Source organism: Calliphora vicina, chromosome 5 (assembly GCF_958450345.1).
Source record: "Calliphora vicina chromosome 5, idCalVici1.1, whole genome shotgun sequence".
NCBI classification, from domain to species: Eukaryota; Metazoa; Arthropoda; class Insecta; order Diptera; family Calliphoridae; genus Calliphora; species Calliphora vicina.
The window spans coordinates 25,432,847-25,455,065 of NC_088784.1; the positions used below are offsets into that span (position 1 = coordinate 25,432,847).

Here is a 22,219-nt window from a genome sequence, read left to right on the forward strand (position 1 = left end):
GGGTTATCGGAAGCATTTACAAAATAATTAAGAAAAAAATGGGTCAATGGTACGTTTTGAGAATTTTTTCCTTAAAGTTGAATGTATCATAAAAAATAGGCGTTTTTTAAATGAAACCGGTCCGCTCCATATTAAAAATTTTCAAATTATTTTTCATTTAGAATATTTTATGTAAAGTTAGTTTCTCAAAAAGTATAAACTCCTTATACAGCTTCTTAGAAATTTTTTAGATAACTTATAAAGAAAAAAATACTTTTTTTTTCCAAAAAAAAAAACTAGCGAAAATTAGCTGTTTTAAATTTTTTAAATTAAAATGGTCTAAATGAATAAAAGTATGGATGATATTTCACAAACACTTTGTTTTAATTAAATTTAAATACATGATGCGACGTTTTATACTGCTGTAAAGTCACTCATCTTCAGAATCATACAATTTTTTATTCAAATTATAAATCAAGTCAAAACTAATTGTATTAAATTCTAATTTTAAGAAAATCTAAACTTCCAACTTCCTCTTTAACAAATTTCATTCATAATTTCCATTAAAATACTTAATAACAGTGCAATGTCCTAATTAATTTCCAGGATTTCATTTGTATTACATAATTAAACATAATTATAAAGATCCCATCTCTGCTATTTTCCGTTATTTTCAAATCTAACTTAAATATGGCAACATCAATTCATTATCTGTGTAAAAACGGCCTCTATACAAATATTTTGACATTTTCTTTTCAGCTCCGGCACAATAGAATTTGCAGTGTGAAATTCGCACCGAATAGGTAAGTGGAAATAGAAAGGAATAATTCTGCATTATAAGTTTGTGGATAACAATTAATTCGTTATAGATTTTTGCCACAAATTGTTTGAAGATTAGCGGTTCATTATAAAACAGCATAAAAATGTTTGCTCTCAGCCGTAATGTCAGCAATGTAGCCAAGTAAGTTGAGACAAAGGAACAAAATTAAATTAGAAAAAAATAATATAAAGAAAATGATTACATAAAATTTTAAAAAAGCCCTAGCTCAAAAAATCTATATTATTTAAAACGCACACATACCTGCATACAGCTAATAATTATGATTCTTCTAGAACTGCCGTACGTGGTAAACATACTTTACCCCAATTGCCCTACGACTATGCCGCCTTGGAACCCATTGTCACCCGTGAGATAATGGAATTGCATCATACCAAACATCACCAGACCTATGTCAACAATTTAAATGCTGCCGAAGAACAATTGGCCGAGGCTCAAAGCAAAAATGATGTGACCAAAATTATTAGCCTGGCACCCGCTTTACGTTTCAATGGTGGCGGCCACATTAATCACTCTATTTTCTGGCAAAATCTTACTGCCGAGAAAACCCAACCCTCGGCCGAATTAAAGAAAGCCATCGAGGAGCAATTTAAGGGTTTGGATCAATTCAAAAAGGAAATGACTGCCACCACTGTGGCTGTACAGGGTTCCGGCTGGGGTTGGTTGGCCTACAACAAGAAGACCCAAAAGTTGCAAATTGTTGCCATGCCCAACCAAGATCCCCTGGAGGCCAGCACTGGTAATTAATATTGTTAAACAAAATTAAAACTTACCTGTTTTAAATTCTTTGATTGTTGTTTATTTTAGGTTTGATTCCTTTGTTTGGCATTGATGTTTGGGAACATGCCTATTACTTGCAATACAAAAATTTGCGTCCCTCTTACGTAGAGGCCATTTGGGATATTGCCAATTGGAATGATATCTCTAAACGTTTCGCCGATGCCCGTAAATAAATTTTAACAGCGCAGGCGTTGTTTACGTGTTTTTTTTTGTTTAACAAAGAAACAAACCAACCACCATACAATTTATAAAAACATTTCAAACTGTGAATTAATATTTGTTAAATAATTAAGTATGTAGTCATCATATCTTTAAAAGATTTAAAATAAAATCAACGTAATACGAGAAAAGTAATTAATTTTATGCTTCTGCATTGTTTCGCGCCCGTTTTATGAATGGTATGAAAATAATAATCGATTTTCTAGTTTTTGATCAATCATTTTGAAAGTCGATTAATCTGTTTTTTTTAGGGTTATAGTTGAAACAAAAGTCGAGCTTTCGACTTTTTTCAATTTTTGAAAAGTCGACTTTTCGAAAGTAGCTACCGAGCGAAGCCGGGACAGCTAATTAATAATATTTCTTGCGGGAATATGTCAGGAATTTTTTTAATAGACATAATAAAAGTATTTCGAAGTAAATTACTTAAGCTTAATCCATCTGTTGGGGAATGTATTAACATAAATAAGCAGGTCTGGCACAGAATTCCATTCCGATCGAAAGAGGAATTAATTCCGTAATTTGCTTCACAAAAAGTAAAAGAAAAATTTATTTCGGAATGAAACCACTTCCAGTTTTCAAAGTGGAATTGATATTTATTTGTAATTATTTGCTTTTCTTAAAATTTTAATCAATTTCTTTCTGTACCAAAAACTTCACTTTTGTTTTAACAATGAAGACCCTAAAACGAAATCAATTGGAATATAAACTACGGAATTGAAACCATTCCGAACGAAATGTGTGACAGGCCTGATGATTGTAATGCTTCAAAACAGTTTAAATATGATCTAAAAATTTAAAACAAATTATCAATATCCAAAAATGTCACAACAGAGTTCCCATCAGATAGAATTCTTTGAAAAAAAATTAAAATTACAATAGTTATTCTGAGAAAACGATGGATATATTAATTTTGAAATCTTGGAACGACATAATCATGAAAGCCTCATTCATTCGACTTGTCTTTTAAAATTATCAAAATGTGATCGCGCTGTAAAGTAGAATCCAACTTTAACTTTCATCTTGTGGTAACTGACTAAGAAGAGCGGTAACTGTGAAGTTACGAAATCTCTTTTAAATCAAAATTTCAATGAAAAAACTACAAACCTCCAATCAATAATTAAATAACCGTTACATCATTTCTATAATATTGGCATCACTCTTGACCACTGTCTTCTTTCAAATTCGCCATCCGGCAGCACTTTACTTTTTGCCCCAACAATAAAAGCAAAAGAAAACCAACAAAAACAAAATCAAAACAAAACAAAAATAACAAAAATCAGCTGTTTGGTTAGTTTTGTTTTTTTTTTTTCACAAATTGTTAATACATACGGGGGAAATCTTCCAAAAAGGAATAACAAATATTTTCTAATTCCAATAATCAAGGACTTGCGCAATTTAAAACAACAAAAAATGTGGATTATAGTGGAAATTTTAACACACTAACAGCCATACGCACTTGTTACAATCCTCTTGGATTAAGCCAAAGAAGAAAAAAAAATCATACGGTGGAAAAAAAAATGTCATGGAAGTCATGGTTACAAAGAAAGAAAATGCGCAAAATGTATAGTTTCATGAATTTTCTTAAATTCCACAAGAAAAGCTGAACTCAAAACGAAAGGATACGAATTCCAAATACACAATGCGTTGGCAGAACTACGTTGCTCGTCTGTGAAAACGGAACACGGTCACACACGGTTCTAAACGAATAAAAATTAATCAAAACGAATTAAATAATTTTTTATTCACATTAAACGAATTAAAACAAACCAAAAAAACAAATCAATTAAAAGCAAAACATGAAACAAATCAATAATTGAAACTACTGAAAAAAGAAAGTGTTAATAAAAGTGCAGTGAACCTTGAAAAAAACCTTAAAATAAATATTTTCAAAGAAACCTCAAAATCCCTACAGAAAAACAGTTTGTGTTAATAAAAATTTACAAATTCAATTGGAGTTTTAGCAGAGTTTTAGTTTAATTAAATATTAAACTAATTAAACAACTTACTATTCCTGTAAAAAGGTAAGTTTTTGTTAAAAATATATAAGAAAATTTTGTGTAAGTGAAAAAAATTGTTCATACTCATTGGTGAAAAATCAATTTTCCTTTAGCTTTACAGATGCCATCCACATTCCACTGCAAGTGGTTTGTGCTTGTTCTTTATATTCAATAACACTCAACTCCCTACCGTTGGATGTTGTGTCTCTTTTTTGTTAAGGACTCCTTCTAACCAACTTGGAATTTGTTATTTATTCTAAACAAATGTGAAAAAATATTCCCTATGATTTACAATAATTTCTTTGTTATTTTATTTTTGCTGTGAATTATTGTAATTTGTTTTAGACAAACAACAAACAAACGTCATCATTAGAACATTATGATGATGATGATGATCATTGTTAAATTAAAAAGCTCGTTATCATTATCATCATCACTAGGTATAAAAAGATGACTAATAAACACAAATGAACTCAACTCTTGATTTTTGTTGTTCGTATTTAATTTTTTTTTGTGTATTTGTATCATTGAACTTGAAATTAAATAATCATGTACTATTACTGATTACTTTTGTAATATTACTTAATGAAGTAATAATTCTCAACTAGTCAAGACTGGCGAAATAGCTTGTATTTTTACAATTTACTGCTGAAAGCCAATGAATTTCTATATGCAAAAAAAAATTTTCTGCAATCTTATGGTTTATGAGTTGAGTAAATATCTACTATACTGGACAATATGGATATCTGGACAATGTGGATTTCAATTGTATCATTTATTTCAAAAACCAGTCAAGCAACAAAAAATCCAAAATTGAGTTATTGGGCAATTACTGTTTTGTAAAGGTAAATGCATCGTTTAATGCAAAAAAAATTAAATACTTCCCCCTATTATGGTGAAGCAAAGCCGATAAATCCGTGTTTAGTGCAGAAAGAAGTCAAATTATTTCTTATACTTGTAATACTAGGGCCTAATCTATTTTTTTGCAATAAGTCTCAATAAATGTAACAAAAAATAAAAGACTTACAAGCTCTAAAACCCTACTCGGTTGGATATGAATAATTTAATAGGAACATTTTTCTATGGCTTACAATTGAAGCAAAATGGACTGTAGAACTCGTGTATGAACACAAATAGTTATCTCAGAACAAATATGTATCTATGAATATGTTGTTAAACTCTTTAGAAAGTTCATTTGTCATTTTACTTTTGAAGTTCCTAATAAAATTAGAATATTTCGTATGAAATTTGCAATAGTGATGGTTGTTTGTTTCAGAAACCAGTCAAGTACAAACATAATATTCCTTTCAACGCAAACTACTTTTTTAAAAAAAAAAATTGTAAAAATTAAACAAGAACATATTTAGGGGGCTACAAATTTGTTTATTAAATTAGTTAAGACTTCACTTAAAATATTGTTTACAAAAAAATTCATTTGTACTTTATTTATTTTCGAGATTAACAGCCATTTAGGGTATTTTCCTATAAACGCACTTTAATTTATGGGCCTCTATAGCATTATTAATAATGTTTGGATGATCCTTTGTTATGGATTGTTTCAAAAATACGGTCTGGCATTGATTCCACTAACTTTTTAAGCAGATCGGAATCAATTTCCTCCCAGACTTGTTTAATTCTTAGTTTCAGCTCTGTCACAGTCATTATGCTTTCATTCTGGGCATTATTTGCATAAACTTTACGGGCCATATATCCCTACAAGTTCTCCATCGGGTTTAAGTCCGGACTACAAGCCGGCCAATCCAACAGAGGAATGCTATGTTCATTAAACCAAGATTTCGATTGCTTAGAAACATGGATAGCAGCATTATCTTGTTGGAATATGCAATCTTCATCCATTTTTTCATACATAAAAGAGAGAAGAGCATCTTCCAACAGTTCGTTATAAATCGCACTATTCATTTTTGTCGGAACAAAACATTTTTTCGACTTGCCAACTGCAGAAAACGCTACCCAAACCATAACACTGTCACCACAGAAATAACGTTTTGACATCCGAACATCGTTTGATCTCAAATCGTTCCAATAGCATGAGTATGAGTCAGGACCGTCCAAATTAATTTTTTTTTTCGTCAGAGAGAATTACTTTTTTCTATTTATCTGTCCATTTCATATATTTTCTTGCGAATTTTAGACGATTTTCTTTATGGTGCTTTTTTAGCATTTGTTTACATTTCGGCTTTTTCCATTTTATGTTTTCATCGTTTCCTAAAATGTGTGAAACGTGTTTGGAAGTCACTGGAAGATTCAATTTATTCTTTATTCGTATGGAATTCAATTTGTTGCGGGTTACTTCTTGTTTTATTAGATTATGTTGTCTTTTTGTTAGCTTTGTATTTCCCTTTTTAAGTTTGCGAACTCCATAATTTTGACCTTTCTTCAAGAGATTTCGCACTACAGTTTCCGAACAATCGATTTTACGTCCAATTTCACTATTGGAACATCTTTGGTCGTGAAAAATTTAATTTGAATCTTTTCTTGATCGGACAAAAAAGTTCCCTTGGGCATCTTTAAAAGTGATGAAATTTATTGACTCAAATAGAAAAAGTTGCTGTAAATTGAGATGTTACTATTAGAAACGTACCTTTGGTTGAAAAAAAAACTAAAATTGATAATATTTTATTTTTGGTAACTTTTTTAAAAACAAATTTCACGTCTGGGTTTATACGAATCTTCCACTTAAAATAGCACCAAGAACATTTGATCGCATAATTAAGGCAAACAACAAGAATAAGAAAAAAAACTTAATTACTTTCAAAAAGAGTAGATTAACAAATGTTTTATGTTCATTAAAATGTTACACAAATGCATAACTTTTTTAGGAAAATATATTCATTTTGTAAAATTATTTTTTAGCCTATATATGTATAATAATTTGTTGCTTTTTCCGATTTTTGAAATAAGTGATTCAATTGAAAGTGCTCAGATATGCCTTTCTACTGATATAAATATGACCGATTTCATTAACCAAATGTTTGCCTATTACTGTATTTAATTTTTAGTTTTTTTTTCACAAAAGTGTTGTTATCTCGAAAATAAACCAATATAATGGCTATTTATTTTATATACAATACTTTTTCATAGATAACTTTAAAATACAAGCTGTTTCGACAGTCTTGATTTATACTAACAAAATAACTTCGAATTAGTTCAAAGTGAATGTAGCTATCAGTACTTTTTAAACGATAGTACATTCATTCTCGTTTCCACAACAATTGGAACTTCGCACCGGAGCAACCCAATTCTCAGTCGGCCAAATATTGCCAACATAGCAAAAGCTGTATCAATCGGAGGTTTTTTTTCCTAGAGAAGAACTTTCGAGGATAGCAGAGCTGTTACATTAACAAAAATTCATTCTAAATGTCTTCCTAAATTCGTCAATAATGAGCAATTAAAAATATCATCCAAGAACAGTTTTTAAATATGATCCGGTAAATCAAATATTTCACTTTTATTTAAAACTACCTGTGATAATATGCTAAAAATTCTTTATTAATACAGAGGTTTATATTTTATTTTTAAAATTGTAAAAAAAATTCCAAACAGAAGGATCAAATTGAAAAAATGCTAAAATCCAATATTTTTATAAGGACCCCATTCCATTTAAATTTAATTTCTGGGTTATAAGACAAAAAGTGGGTAATAAGACAAAAGTTATATACAAAAAGTGCCAAAACTCGGTGTTCGCCCGTTTTATCCCCTTAAAAGTACTAAAATTTTAAAATTCCACACAACTTTGCACTTATTTTTTGCATAAATTCTGCTTAAGTAGGATTTTTGGTGCTAGCTTTAGTTGTTCCGAACATGTAGATATGCCAATTTTACCCTTTTTTCCAAAAAATCTCTTCTTAGTGGATCTACATACAAATTTTGAAAAGTTCAAATTGGGAAATGGACCTAATGTAGTGTTTCAGGTGTTTAAATCTTCACAAAATTGTCTCTAATCGTTTAGAGGGTGTTTTATATAGTGGAATTTTTGCGAAATTTGGGCATTGGTACTGTAGATTAAAATTAATATTGGATGAAGATTAGGCTAAAAATAAACAAGCAAGAGAGCTGTATTCGGCTGTGCCGAATCTTATATACCCTTTTTATAAATAAAAATTTTAAATATTTTTAAGTAAACAAAATTAATTTTTTTTTTTTAAAAATGTTTTTTTTTTTAATTTTAAAAATATTTTTTTAAATTTATTAGTGAAAAATAATTTATGACAAATATTTTTTGATTTAAAAAATATTTTTCCCGATTTTAACCCATTGTAGGTACGACTTACTATGGACTTATATACGCCGTTGCAAATGTCTTTTATATCCATATTATCTATATTAATGACTTTATAATCCAAATATAGAAGTCATTTGTGGGCCGATTTTCTATATTTTAAATAGCAACCGAACCGGGTCTAAACCGGATATATTGATGTATTGAATCATGAATGTATGTTATATGAAGGCTTGTTGATTTTAACTTACATCCGCTATCTATAACGATCCAGAATATACAGTGTTGGAAAAAATAATATTGACGACATTTAATATTCAGTTTTTCTTAAATTTTTATTAACAGACTCATAAATAAAAAAAAGTTATGCATAAACAAAATGCATTTCAATTAAACTAACAAAAAGAAAAAGAAAATTTTTTCTATTTTATGAATTTACAACAAAATTTTTAAATTCCAATAAAACAGCCTGGAAAAAATAATAGGGACGATTTAGATTTTTTGGAATTTTAAATTTTAATCTATAGAACTTAATTTTTTAATGTTATGTATATTAATATTTGGCATATGCTCTTTTCATTTGAATTACCTCCTGCATAGATCCAACAAGATTAGCACAGATTTCTGGGGGTATAGATAGAACCACACTTTCTGGACTTTTTGCCACATATCGTCTTTGTTTTTATTCTTATATGTCCCTATTTTATTTTAACTCGCGTTTTTCATTAAAACTTTTAACCAAGTATTATTTGATTTTTTTTGATCAAGTTACCTTTGAAAAATATGTCCGTTATTATGTTCATTTGTTGTTAATCTGATAAAATGGGTGATGAGAAAAAAGTGCATACTAAAATTATTAAATATTTTCAACAAAACCTAACATGGTTTTACAAAAAGTTGGCCAAACAATCAAAGGTCTGCCGTCAAACTGATTCCAATGTTATTAAACAGTATCGGGAGAACTTCACCGTTGATAGAAAAATTGGTTCAGGCAGAAGCACAGTGTGCACAGTGTGGCATTTTTAAACGGCTAGTCCGATCGGGATAAAATTTGAGTTGGGTGTTGCCAAGGAGTATTCGAGTTTAAGTTATTAAAATGGGCCCTACAAATAATCCAGGGGCGGCGCTATGGGGGCTCAAAGTAGGGTACCTTCGACATGTAAAATTTTTAAACACGTGCCATTTTTTGTTTCCCATCCAATTTCAAAGAATTTTATATTTTTGGAAAGCGCTCGGCTAGATCTTGAAAAAACATGCTTGGGTGAGCTATTTATCTCTTATAATTTCCTAGTTATAGGCATTTCAAAATTGAAATTTTATAATTTTGCCATACCTTGGTCCACTTTTTTAAAAAATATAGGGCGCACTTTTGGACCGCATGGACTCGAATTTATTTTGTTAGTTAGACAACTAAATTACCAACAACATACAAAAGATTTCAGAGCAATGTCAATTACGAATCCAAAAATAACAGACTTTCAATTTAAAAATTCAAAAAATAGTATATTTTTGCTGTTTTTTGGACAAAAAGGTGACATAACTCTTTTTTTATTAAAAAACAACTTTCTTTAAGAACATATAACAATTTTATGTTTTTCTATAAAGTTTCTTTGCGGAGAACATTTTAGTATAAAAAACATGTCCTATTTTTCGAACATGTCGGCCCTACGCCCTTTGGAAATTGACCTATTTTTTATCAAAATTTTAACTTTGAGCTAATGTTCTAAAATCCCAAAGCTGGGATCAGAAAACGGAAAGCAGTTTTGGAAACTCTGATGTGTTTCCTATTTATCCCTAAAGTATTTTCCCAGCCCCGAAGGAAATGTGGACTCTATAGACAAAATTGTAAAAAAATACCATTTTTGGGATTTTCGCTCCAATTTTTAGGAATTGCGGGATTCCCTTTGACAAGTTTTTTACACCTTGTTATTTAGAATGAGAAACTTAAAAAAAATTTCATTGAGTTTCGTTAATAAATAATGATTTTATTACATATTCATTGAGTTTCTAAAACTAAAATTTATATAAAAATTTTAATAGGATTGCAAATATTAGGAACAATTTGATCCATATTTTTTCCGAGCTATATTTTTTTGTTTAGATAAGTTAATCTTTGGTCTTACAAAAAAAATTTCAAGTCAATATCTCAATTAGATTCAAAAATATCCCACTTTAAAACTCCGTCCTTCAAAAATATTGCAATTTTTCATACTAAAGAATTTGTATAAATTTTCTTAATGTGACTGAGTCAGAACCAATGATTTGTGTTGAATAAAATATTAAGAAAATTTATAAAAAAATTTTGTATGAAAAAGTGCAATATTTTTTAAATTCATCACTATTGATTAGAACTATAAAAATAAAATTTTTTGTAAGTTGTAATAATAAAACTGTAGGTTTGGTGGTTTCTTTTTTATCAACATCTAAAAAATCCCCATAAAAAATATAATTTCAAAGACCCTAAAATAGCTAGGAAAATAAGTTTGGTACCTTTGGATAGCTTGTATTTATAGATTTCAAACAAGATTTCCTAACCATTGAAACATCTGACGTTTCATCTGCCTGAGATAAAGGAAGTTATAAGGTAATCATATAAAAAAAATAAAATTTTTTCAACTTATAACAAAACTTCTTCGAAAAACCCCTCGTATATAATTTGATAAACGTGACAGTATTACAACACAAAGCTTTTTGTTCACCCAGCAACTTGGCGAGTTTAAAGTGCCTTCAAATTATAAAATAAATAATTTCAAAAACAAATTTACTAAAAAGTTTGCTACATTTTAACAAAAAAAAAAGAACACCAAACTTTTTGAAACGTTAAACGAAATTATAAAAACAAAATTTCAGTACAAACAACTTTAACAAGACTTTTAGCAAAAGTTGTGCAACTAATATTTGCTCTATGATATAATAACACATACATAAACATATATAATATCTATATATATGCATATATAAAATAGTAACGATACTGAGTGACTGACAAATTCAACTTTTTTGAAATTCGAAATCTTTTTATTTTTATTATTCTACAATACTGGACCTAGCAATATGAATGACAATACAAAATTTGGTTATTTAACATGAACAATTTTTAATTTACTTACGATTGGGGTGGCGAAGCGAACCGGGTCATCTAGTTGCTTATAATTTTGCACATATGCTCTCTCTCTCTTTCTGCCTCATTCTTAAGAACTTTAATATGTTTAATTATACAGCTTATGTGAATTTCGTTGTTGTTCAGCACAATGAATGTGTTAATAAATAAGATTAGATTAATGCATGAGAATCTGTATGGGAGTCGTAATAAAATCGTCTAAAATAAGCAATAAATTTAAATAAAACAAATATAATGAAATTAATCCTTAAACATGGTTTGTGTGTAGAAATCTTCCAGCTAACTAAATGAAATCAAATACTTTAGCAAATACATATATTTATACACATATGCATGCAACCCCATTCCCAATTACACTCTGCCACTTGTAAAACTAGAAACTTAAGGAAAATAAGCAAAAACGGAAATAGAAAAAACTATTTAAAGCTGTTCTCATCTTTAATCATATTGGCTCCCAACATCCCATACACTTTAAGAAATGCTTGCACAAGTTACAATTCAAACAATACGAATAGTGAATCATATGTTTAAACATCGTTTTAGTTTATTACATCTCAGTTATGATGGATTGTGTGGGTACAATCATTTTAAAGGGGAGTTTTTCAAGTTCAAAATGACTAAGGAGCTGGGGTGATCAATTGTATGAATAAAAGCAAAATCTTGCCAAGAGATATTTTTCAATAATATTGTCACTATTCTCACCGAAGGATTGTATAAGTTAGACAAGTGTCTATGAATGTTCAAGGCCACAGCAAACACTAGCTTTATTCCTGTTGTTTAAATACACCAAAGATGTAGGCTCTTCCCATCAAAACAGTAAGATTCGCAAATGAGCTTATACCTGCTTAGGCATGGTATAACACGACTGGAAAACAAGAAAAGAGGATGAGCCGGTTAGATCATTTTAGAAACCCCTACTACTTCTTCTTTAATGCCAAGAGTTTCTCCGACTCAGCTGCCGATAAAGTTTGATGGCACCATAAAATTGAACGATAATTAGAAGCTTGTTATTGCTAGATCAATAAAGTATCTAAAGGGAAATGCAATCTTTAAGGAAGAGCAGATCATTAACTTCAGCCAATAGAGGAAACTGGAAACACTCGCTTCATTCCTGTTGTTCATATATCCCTAAGACAGAACTTCTTCCCACCTCAAGCAGCGGGACTCGTAGATGTGATAAGTATCGACCACTTTTGGCATGATATCAGCAGGCTGGTAAACGAAGACAAGCGAAGAGCTGAATAGATTATTTTAGAAACTTCTAATAGTTCTTGCCTAATGGCCAATGTTTCTCTAACTTAGCAAAGGCTGCTGAAAATACTCGCTTTGTTCCTTGCCTAATGGCCAATGTTTCTCTAACTCAGCAAAGGCTGCTGAAAATACTCGCTTTGTTCCTATTGTTCAAATTCCCTTAAGACGGAACCATTTTCCATCCGAAACAACAAAAGTCACAGTTGTGTTTAGTATCGCCTAGCTTAAGTATCAACAGTCTGCTATTCAAAGAAGATTTGGTTATATCATTTCAGAAACTCTTACTTAAGTACAGCAGTTGGCTAGTTGTTGTCTCCCGCTAAAGTTTGATGACACCTCAAAATTCAAAGATTAGTAAGAGCTTGCTTTCCACTAGATTCTAGGAATTTCTGATCGTAATCTTCAGGCCAATAGAGAACGCTGAAAACACTCGCTTCATTCCTATTATTCAAATATCCCTAAGACATAACTTCTTCCCATCCGAAGCAACGGGACTGACTCCTAGATGTGATAAGTACCGCCCAGAGCTGAATATATCATTTTAGAAACTTGTTCTAGCCTAATACCAATAGTTTCTCCGACTCAGCAAAGGCTGCTGAAAATCCTTGCTTCGTTCCTGTTGTTCAATTCCTTTAAGACGGAACCACTTCCTGTCCGAAGCAGTGGGACTCGCAGATGTGTTTAGTATCACCTAGCTTAAACATGATATCAACAGTCTGGTATTCGAGGACAAGCGGTAGATTTGGTAATTTAAGAAACTCTTACTTAAGGACAGCAGTTGGCAAGTTGTTGTCTAATGGACAGTGTCTCTGCGACACATCCAAGAATACTAATAGATTCTTGGTCATGTTTTTGGACACCTCCAAATCCAAGGCTAATTAGGACGCGCGAGCTTACAGATGGATTCACAGAGCACCTAAAGACAGAGGCAATGTGTAAGGAAGTGTTGATCGTAAACTTCAAAACCCTCCGTCACAGATGTACTAAAACCTTTAAAGACAACAAAAAAGCCAAGTAAAATTAATAAATGCTATTTGATCAGACAGCATGGATATGTGCTAATGCTTAAACAAATTGGCTAAACTGTAGCAGTAGAGTTAATTAGATTTTGTTCATAGGTAAGCGCCAATAGATGCAGCTTACTTGGATCCATTTCGTCGGTTTCTTCGTTTTACCTCGGATGGTAGAGAGAGAAGAAAATTATATGAATGAGTGGATAAATCAGACAGGACGGCATGATAATGCTGATTTACCGATGGTTCCAAACAGGCTAATGGTGACACTGGTATTTATGGCCACAATTTTCAAAGGAGTATCCCAAGGGGTTCCATTCTTATATGCTCTAATGAATGTTTAAGAAGGAGATCAAGGAATACTAGGATATTTTTTATGTCGAATAGCCAGGCTGATCTTAGAGCCTTATCATCATATGAAGTGAAGTATGGTTTTGTTATTGAATACTGATCAACTTCATGGGTACCTGAAGTCCACGCTAGTAATGATCGTTCTGATTGTGTGTCCAATAGGGGCACCCGAATCTCGTTCATAGCTTCTGAACCGTTCTTTGCCATCCCACGTAGATATATCTTTGAACGCATTCGTTCTTAGCTTGAATCGGAATTTGCCCAATTTTGGGAAATTTCTCAGGTCCAAACGTAGGTTTCAATTGTTGCTATCTCTCGGAAAGGGTGACTTGAGAATACTTATCACCAATTTATTTTAGGTAATGTTGAGAATGAACAGTGCAGGTTTTGTGAACTTCATGTTGAAACCTTTGAACATATTCTATGCGACTGCCCAATGCTGGCAGTGTGCAGAACTAAATGGCTAGGAAGGGCCTTTATGGCCTCGGGGGATGTAATTGATCTTCATAGAATAATTGGCTTCATAAGTAGCCTAAACCTGTTATTATGAACATTTAAGGATGCACAAAAGATCATATGGGTCGGAGTGCTTGAAGCTTCGCTAATAATAATAAATAGTGTTTGTTAGAACCTTGATGACTCAGTGTTGTTTACTATCTGGTACTCGCTTTTACTTCGGTGATTATCCACTGTTGAAAGGCTTCTAAAATTGGTAGACAAGCTTCATGCTAAAAGATCGTAAGGTGTTTGTAGAGTTCTCAAAATTCAGTAGAGTTAAACAGGGATGTTCTAAGAGCGGAGAACTATCGCCACTCCTGGCTGGAAGATAATAGAAGTTATTCTCTTTTCTTCGATGTTTCATCATCACAATAGATTCCAAGAAAAATTTTTCTTAGAGCGGGGAACTATCGCTACTCCTGTTTAACTTCTACATAAATAACCCGAGCTTTTACATGGAGGGAATCTTATAGGTCGATCTGTCATGAGGAGCTCTTCTACATCTCATGATGATCATGATTATCGACAAGTCAATATTGATTTTGTAAAATTCAAAACATTAACAACTATAGCCAATCAGATTGTCTTGGCTTCCTTAAGGAGGAAAGACAATCGAGGATCTTCTTCTTCCTTCAATAATTCATCACGCATGACCTTTCGAAGGCCTTACTCCACATTTCAGCAGGACAATTGTCCATATTGTCTCCCAAGGATTAGTTTCAGGTCATTTGTAGAATTTAGAAAGACCTGCTGAAAATTCAGTAGAGCTAAATAAGGAGTTGCTCGAAGAGGACCTATAAGGTTGGTCTAATGCGTTCTGGTAAACAAATGCCACTGAAATTACGCACATATTCGAATATATAAACAAGGTTTTTAAGAATAAAACAAGAACACCCTACAATTTATGTGAAAAATCATCCCAGTCCATTCATGTAATCCGAAAAAAAGAATAAACGATCAATTGTAAACATAAATCAAATGATATGGAACTGGTTCTAATTCAGATTTGGGTGGAGAAAGAGCTCGCCCGTCATTGCTATTATCGCTTAAAGGTGATCGGCCGACCCTTTTTCGCTTCCTTTGAGAGTTTTGCAGCTTACCCTCGGTTAATGTTTGGCGTAATCTAACGACACCACGTTACAGTTTCTCGAAGTTTGCAATGACCATATGCAATCGTTTGTTGGCTCTCCAGCTTCCTATACTTCATACTTGAATCGATGCTGGAACAATGCCAGCGTTACATTGTGAAGGTTCCTATAAATCGTCTTCATTTGATATGTTCTTCACTGCTGATAGGCTTTGTCGCTTCGGGATCATTACTTGGTTTATACATATTATTAAGCGAATACCAGCGAATAACCAGTTATTCTTTTCTTAATCTAGAAATACAAGGTGGCGCAAAAGTAAACTTCCGATGTTTTTTGGCTGTAATTAAAAAAAAAATGAAAAACTTTGATTCTTCTTGTGGATTATTTTTATTTGGTCTTTTAATTTTTTTTACATCAAGTCGAGATGTCATGTAAATGGCCGCCGCCACAGTTGATTGTCATTTGAGCCCTTTTTATGGCATTTTCCATCACTTTGGCCAAAACTTCCGGCGATAGGTCCTCACATTCTTGACGGATATTGTCTTTAAGTGCAGCAAGAGTCTGAGGCTTGTTGACATAAACCCGCGACTTCAAAAAGCCCCTCAAAAAGAAGTCTGGAGCGGTCAAATCAGGCGATCTTGCTGGCCAGTGCAAATCGCCAAAACGGGAGATTAGGCGCCCGGGAAATGCATCCTTCAGCATATCGGTTGTGGCACGTGCAGTGTGTGCCGTTGCACCGTCCTGTTGGAACCACATGTTTTCAAATCCCAATTCATCAAATTGCGGCAAAAAGAACTCGTTCATCATTGCTCTGTAGCGCTCACCAGCGACGTCTTCGAAGAAACAGTGACTTTGAGCGGGTGTAATGGCTCTTCGTGGGTTACACGCGGATTTTCAGTGCCCCAGAAGCGTAAATTTTGCTTATTTACGTACCCGCTAAGATGGAAATGGGCCTCATCACTCATGATTATTTTTGATGAAAAATCATCTTCCTCTTGGTGGTGATTAAGGATGGCTTGAGCGTATGTTAGACGCGATTGGCGGTCAACAGCTAACACCTGATGCACCGTCTGGACTTTGTACGGAAACATCTTCAAATCTTGTACCAAAATTCGCTGTAAAGACCGTCGACTGATACCCATTTGCGTGGCACGTCGTCTGGTCGATGTCGACGGCGCTTCCATGACATCCTCGACTTCCTCCAGCTGCAATATTCCCTGCAGAACGGCTACTCCGGGGTCTGCCACGCCTGGCAGCATCTCGTGTTGTGCCAGTCTCTTCAAGGCGAGCGGCTAAACGTCGCAGTGTTTCACCAGTAGGCCTTGGACGGCCAGGAAATCTGCGACGAAATTCACGTTGTGCCAAAGTCACCGACCGATTATTGGTCAAATAAATAGTCAGCAATATTCAGCGTTCTGGAGCAGTGTAGCGTAACATGTGTTTACCACACAAATGTCAAAACAGAACTGACATTAGGGGCCAATCGCAAAATTTATAGCATTTTCTGATAGGAGGATTACTTTTGCGCCACCTTGTATAAACGAATATAGGCAATCCGACAAGATGAATTCTTTAAAGAAGAGGGGCGATAAAACCAATTTGTAGATGCTGGATAGCAAACATAGCGCTCACTCTCTCTCTTACTAAAGTATATTTTATCTCCCATTTATTCCGTTACACTTCTGCACCTAAGAAGCTTCCAAATGTATGTCAATTTCTTTATATCACCAAAATTACCTAAAGTTCAGCCGAGTTGAATGATATTGGGCTATTGCTGAGAACAGATGTAATTCCATGACATGTATGATCTTGAATTCCATGACATGGCTGATATACATCGTGTAACTTGCAGAATATTCGATTAGGCTGACAATGATGATTCGTGATGACGAAACTAACATGAATTTATCAGGCAAAAGTAGAGGATTTGTCATGGGAAAGTGATGTGGTGGAATTTTTCTACTACAGTGGAGAACTAAGAGGCTTAAAAATGGTTTACTGAAATTCAATCATAACATTTCAGGAACATATGCAGCACTTTTAACTAGGAGATGGGAGTTCAACAATTAAAATGAAAGTATAAGCTTTAAACAAATTATACACTTCAATTTAAATTTGAAAACTCAAGGAGGAGCACGAATACTGCTCCCTTTATTAAAAAAAGGCAATTTAAAACCAAATCGAAAAAACCCACCAAATTAACAGCCTCCCCTTTTAATATAGTAGATACCACTGCAAGTTACTGTCAAAGTGTAAATTATTGGTATGAGTGTGCTCTGTTAGTGTCTGTAGATGAGTGTTTTTATTTGCGCTCGTGCCACATCAAAAAGTGCGTGTTGTATGCGAATGAGTCATCATGCAATTTAAGGCAACAACAAAAACTATAATTTTAGTTGTGTGCGAGTATGTATAGCAGTGTAACTGGCAAAAACAAGCATTAAGAAGAAGAAAATTGATTCGGTATCCGACGACGACAACAACCATTCATGCAGAATAAAATACATGCAGCGCTGGTCAAAACAATAGCACAAAATAAAAGCAATTAATATGAGATTAATTAAATGCCAATAAACAAAATTGTCGAATTTTGGACGATACCAATCCACATGAGATCCAAGAGCGTCCAATTCATCCCGAAAAAATCACTGTTCGGTGTGGATTTTGGACTGGCGGCGTCATCGGTTCATATTTCTTTGAGAACTACGTTGGCCAGGAAATCTCCGTCATTGGCGACCGCTATAGGTCCATGATTACCAACTTCTTTTGGCCTGAATTGTATGATACTTGCCACACAGCTCATGTCACATTGGATATTCTGCACGAGCGATTTGAGGGCATGGTCATTTCACGAGGATGTGATGTTAACTGGCCACCGAGATCGTAAGATTTGACACCTTTATAAATATTCTTGTGCTGTTTTCTTAAGTCTTATTTTCATGGAAATAAGCCACAACCCACAGCGTCCTGGAAAGCCAAAACAACCCATGAACATCGGTCAAATTCAGCCTGTTATGTTATGGAAAATTGGACATTTCGGATGCGCGCACCTACAAAGTCATGGTGGACACGATGTTATATTCCATACATAATGGCAACAATACGAAAGCCGTGTTGCTATTATTTTGAGCGCAGCTGTACATATACCAAACAAAAATCTAACAACAACTAAATGAAAGGAATAAACAGAAAAATACCGAACAAATGAACAACCGACTACTCACTCTCTCTCTCTCTCGCTCTTTGCAAAGGACTAAAAACATAAAAATAAAATAACAAATAATAACAACATGAAGAAAACCCCCAAAAGACAAGAGACTCCAACGTCATTTTATTACATTACGAGCAATTGTTGTACAATATGCACGAGTCTGAACTAAAACAAAATATGGAATAGAATAACTACACTTTGTATATGTTTTTGACAAAGAAATTTTAAAGGATTTTATTTTGAAAACATGTTCCCTATGGAAACATACTTATTTTAGAGTTGCAAAAGGAAATTTTTAGAAAGTTTTAAAACAAATATTTAAGCCAAAGAAGAGCTGAAGATGTGCGCTCAATTGTGTTTTTAAAAGAGAAAGTGCACAAAACATATTTTTAAATGCAACCTACACATTTTCTTATATCAAACTATCCATATTGTAAACTATCAAACTATCCATATTCCTTAAGCTCTTTATATCTTCAAATAAATAAAATAAAACAATGTGTGTCTGAGGTTTCGTCCTCCCGAGGACTTACGACTTTGAGATTCATGTGGTTCATTTGTGAACCAGAAATTTCATGGAATATAACTTCGGGCAAATATCAGCCGCGACTTCGCTGGATGTCGCTATTCCGAAATGTAAAATTTTCCATGTCTGGCTCATAAATCAGGCTGAATTTGACCGAAGTCATGGTTTATGTTACATTTGAGATTCGCTGTTGTTTGTGGATTATTCGCATAGACCTGCGACTTAAGAAAACTCCACGTGAGATGACCATATCTTTAAATCGCACGTGTATCTCTTTCCGCTGGGACATTTCTTCAGGTTTGGAAACTAGAAATAGTCACTCGAGGCTAGATCTGGAGAATAGGCCGGAAGAGGGAACATTTCATAGCTTAATTCATGGATTTTTCCCATGAAAACTGCACATGTGAACAAACGCGGCAGCCATCTTGATGAAAGCTTTCTCATACCCAATGTGATTTCTTCAGGTTTGGAAACTAGAAAAAGTTACTCGAGGCTAGATCCGGAGAATAGGCCGGAAGAGGGAACAGTTCATAGCCTAATTCATGAAATCTGCACATGTGTGTACCCTTTTGTGGACTCGATTGTGAACAAACGCGGCAGCCATCTTGAGGAAAGCTTTCTCATACCCAAGTGATCATTGTGGAAGCCTATGGCTTCCACAATCTTTCGCAGTTTCAATCTCCAATTGGCCAATATTTTTTTTCAATTGTTTCAGGTTTAGAAATCTCAACTGGGCGTTCAGAACGTTCGGCATCTCCCATGCTTGAATGGCCACAACGAAATTCGTTAAAAAACTTTTTTACCATTGAAATTGATGGTGCAGATTTCCCATTGTATTTATAAAGTTTAGTCTTTATCTGAGTGATTGTTCTTTCGGCAAAAAAGAATGCTGTGCAGACGAAATTCACTGTTTTCCAATTTCTCCTCAAGTCACGAGGTAGTCTGCTGTCAATGGCTGTCAAACACAAACTAAATGCTAAGCGAATAATCTGGAAATATAAACTAATACAAAAAATCCTTGGAACTAAATCGACGAACTAAGGTTTATAGGTTAAGCAATATCGGCATTACATTGTGATATGGTTAATACGTCCAGGATCTTTAAAAGTCTGGTTCATTGAAATGTTCTTTATCGCTTCTGGATGCGATTGAATTTTTGGATTTAGTATCCAACACCAGCCTTTTAGATAGTGGTAGTGTACGGATAAATCAATGCTGTTATTGATGGCAAATTTTAATTCGAGGAGGTATTTTAATAAAGTTGCACTAACGTTCGGTCAGAAAATCTTTTCAGCTTAGAAACGGAGAACAATTTTTGATGGATGGTTGTGTAAAGATAAATCAATGCTGTTGTAGATGTCAAATTTAAAGTCGAGGAGGTATTTGAATCAAGTTGGATTAACTGTCGGTCAGAAATTCTTTTTAGATTGGCCAAATGTTAAAGCTCTTTTGAGAACAATTTCTGATGGGTGGTTGTGTAAAGAATTTGACTTACTCATGTCAAATTTTAAGTAGAAAAATATTTGAATCAATTTGGACTAACGTTTGGTAGTCAAAGAAAGACCTTTTTGAGAACAATTTCTGATGATTGCTGTTAAGAGATTGAGATATCTTAAGAGGATAGTTTCCAGTTTTAGTGAAAGTTTGGTAATCTATACATATAAAAGAGTAACGTTACTGACTGACTGATTCACCATCGCACAGGCCAAACGGCTGAAGCTAGAATCACGAAATTTTAACTGCGGGTTCCTCCATCCCCAAAACGATCCGATAAGAAGGGATTTTTGAACGATTAGGGGGTAAAAACGGGTAAATTCGGTAACCTTAGATCTTCAAAACTAATAAAGATACAAACAAACTTAAAATTGCATGTTACTCCATTTAAAAGATAAGCTGACAGGTGTTTCGTACTTTTTCGAAACATTTAGGGGAGAAAATGGTACTTTTTTTGCACCCTATGTATCTTTTAAACCAATAAACATAGAAACAAATTTTAAATCGTATTCTTTAACTATCAAAAAATAAAAAAATATAAGTTTGGAACTTTTTGGAAATTCGAACCCTTAAGGGATAAAAATGGTGTTTATTTTTGGTACTTTTCCATAAAATATGTTTTTCTATAATCTGACATAGACATACAAATATTTTATTATGATCTCCCACCACGATACAGAAATTTATTTGAATAAAATTTTACCAAAGCAATGGGGATAAAAAAGGTACTAAAAAGGGGATAAAATCGGGAAAATACATTTTATTTGAAATTATTAAGCCAATTTTGATAATTTTTTAACATTGGTTCCTGGATTCATACAAAAATTAACTAACAGGGTGTTATTTGGAATTCGAGTGCCAAGGTTTGGTACTTTTTTTAAAACATATTTTTTTTGGTCACATTAACACAGATTTTAATATTTTGAGACATGTCAGTAGCATAAACAATTTTGGCAAAATATTTTTAAAGTTCGAACTTGAGGGGTGTTCGAGGAAGAAAAGGGAAATTTGTACTTTTCTTCTAATCTGAATGAATTTGAATTCACAAAAGGTGACTTTAGTGGTAACTTTCTTTTGCATTTTCTATAATAATGGACCCAGAAATATGAAATTAGACATTTACAATCAGATTCACAAAGGGAGACTTAATAGTACTATTTAATTTTTCTAATTGGGGTGGCGAAGCGCACCGTGTCAGCTAGTGTCTTTTACAAAATCCAAAAAAATTATTTCTATTTCTTTTTTTTAACCTTTATGATTATAAAAGTTATAGTGCTCGCGAACTGAAATCGAATACATTCAATAACAAGAAAAGTTCACACACTTTGAGGGAACTCTCGTTCTTTCTAGCCTAAGACTGTTTTCATAGCTTCACCTAACTTCTGATTTTATTAGATTTTCTAAGTAAATGATCTTTTATTAAGCGCTTTCAATGTTTAAATTTAAATAAAATAAAGAGTGTGAGATTTCAAGCACATTTTTTATTCGTTTGAAAGGCCTATCGATGCCATTTGTATGAAAAAAAAATCGATCAAATGTCCACCAAGGCTTCCCTGGGTGGACTGCATCTGAAATTTCCAATTTTTCACGAATCTGGCGAATAAATTGGAAATCAC

General features: G+C 33.1%; 2 protein-coding genes across 8 annotated transcripts in view; both read left to right on the forward strand.

The window, feature by feature from the left end:
- The first annotated feature begins 721 nt into the window (after positions 1 to 721).
- Sod2 (superoxide dismutase 2) lies at positions 722 to 1,951 on the forward strand. Its single transcript, XM_065512519.1, has 4 exons — positions 722 to 782; positions 849 to 940; positions 1,093 to 1,556; positions 1,625 to 1,951. Exons 2-4 carry the CDS (start codon positions 903 to 905, stop codon positions 1,768 to 1,770), a joined length of 648 nt encoding a protein of 215 aa, XP_065368591.1. The 5' UTR covers positions 722 to 782; positions 849 to 902; the 3' UTR covers positions 1,771 to 1,951.
- A 1,141-nt stretch (positions 1,952 to 3,092) lies between these two features.
- Positions 3,093 to 22,219, forward strand: part of unc-104 (kinesin family member unc-104) — a 122,092-nt gene continuing 102,965 nt past the window's right edge. For all 7 annotated transcript variants that reach the window (XM_065511196.1, XM_065511198.1, XM_065511199.1 and 4 more), the window contains exon 1: positions 3,093 to 3,837. The gene's annotated coding sequence lies outside the window, so the exon portion shown is untranslated. The remainder of the gene's footprint in view (positions 3,838 to 22,219) is intronic.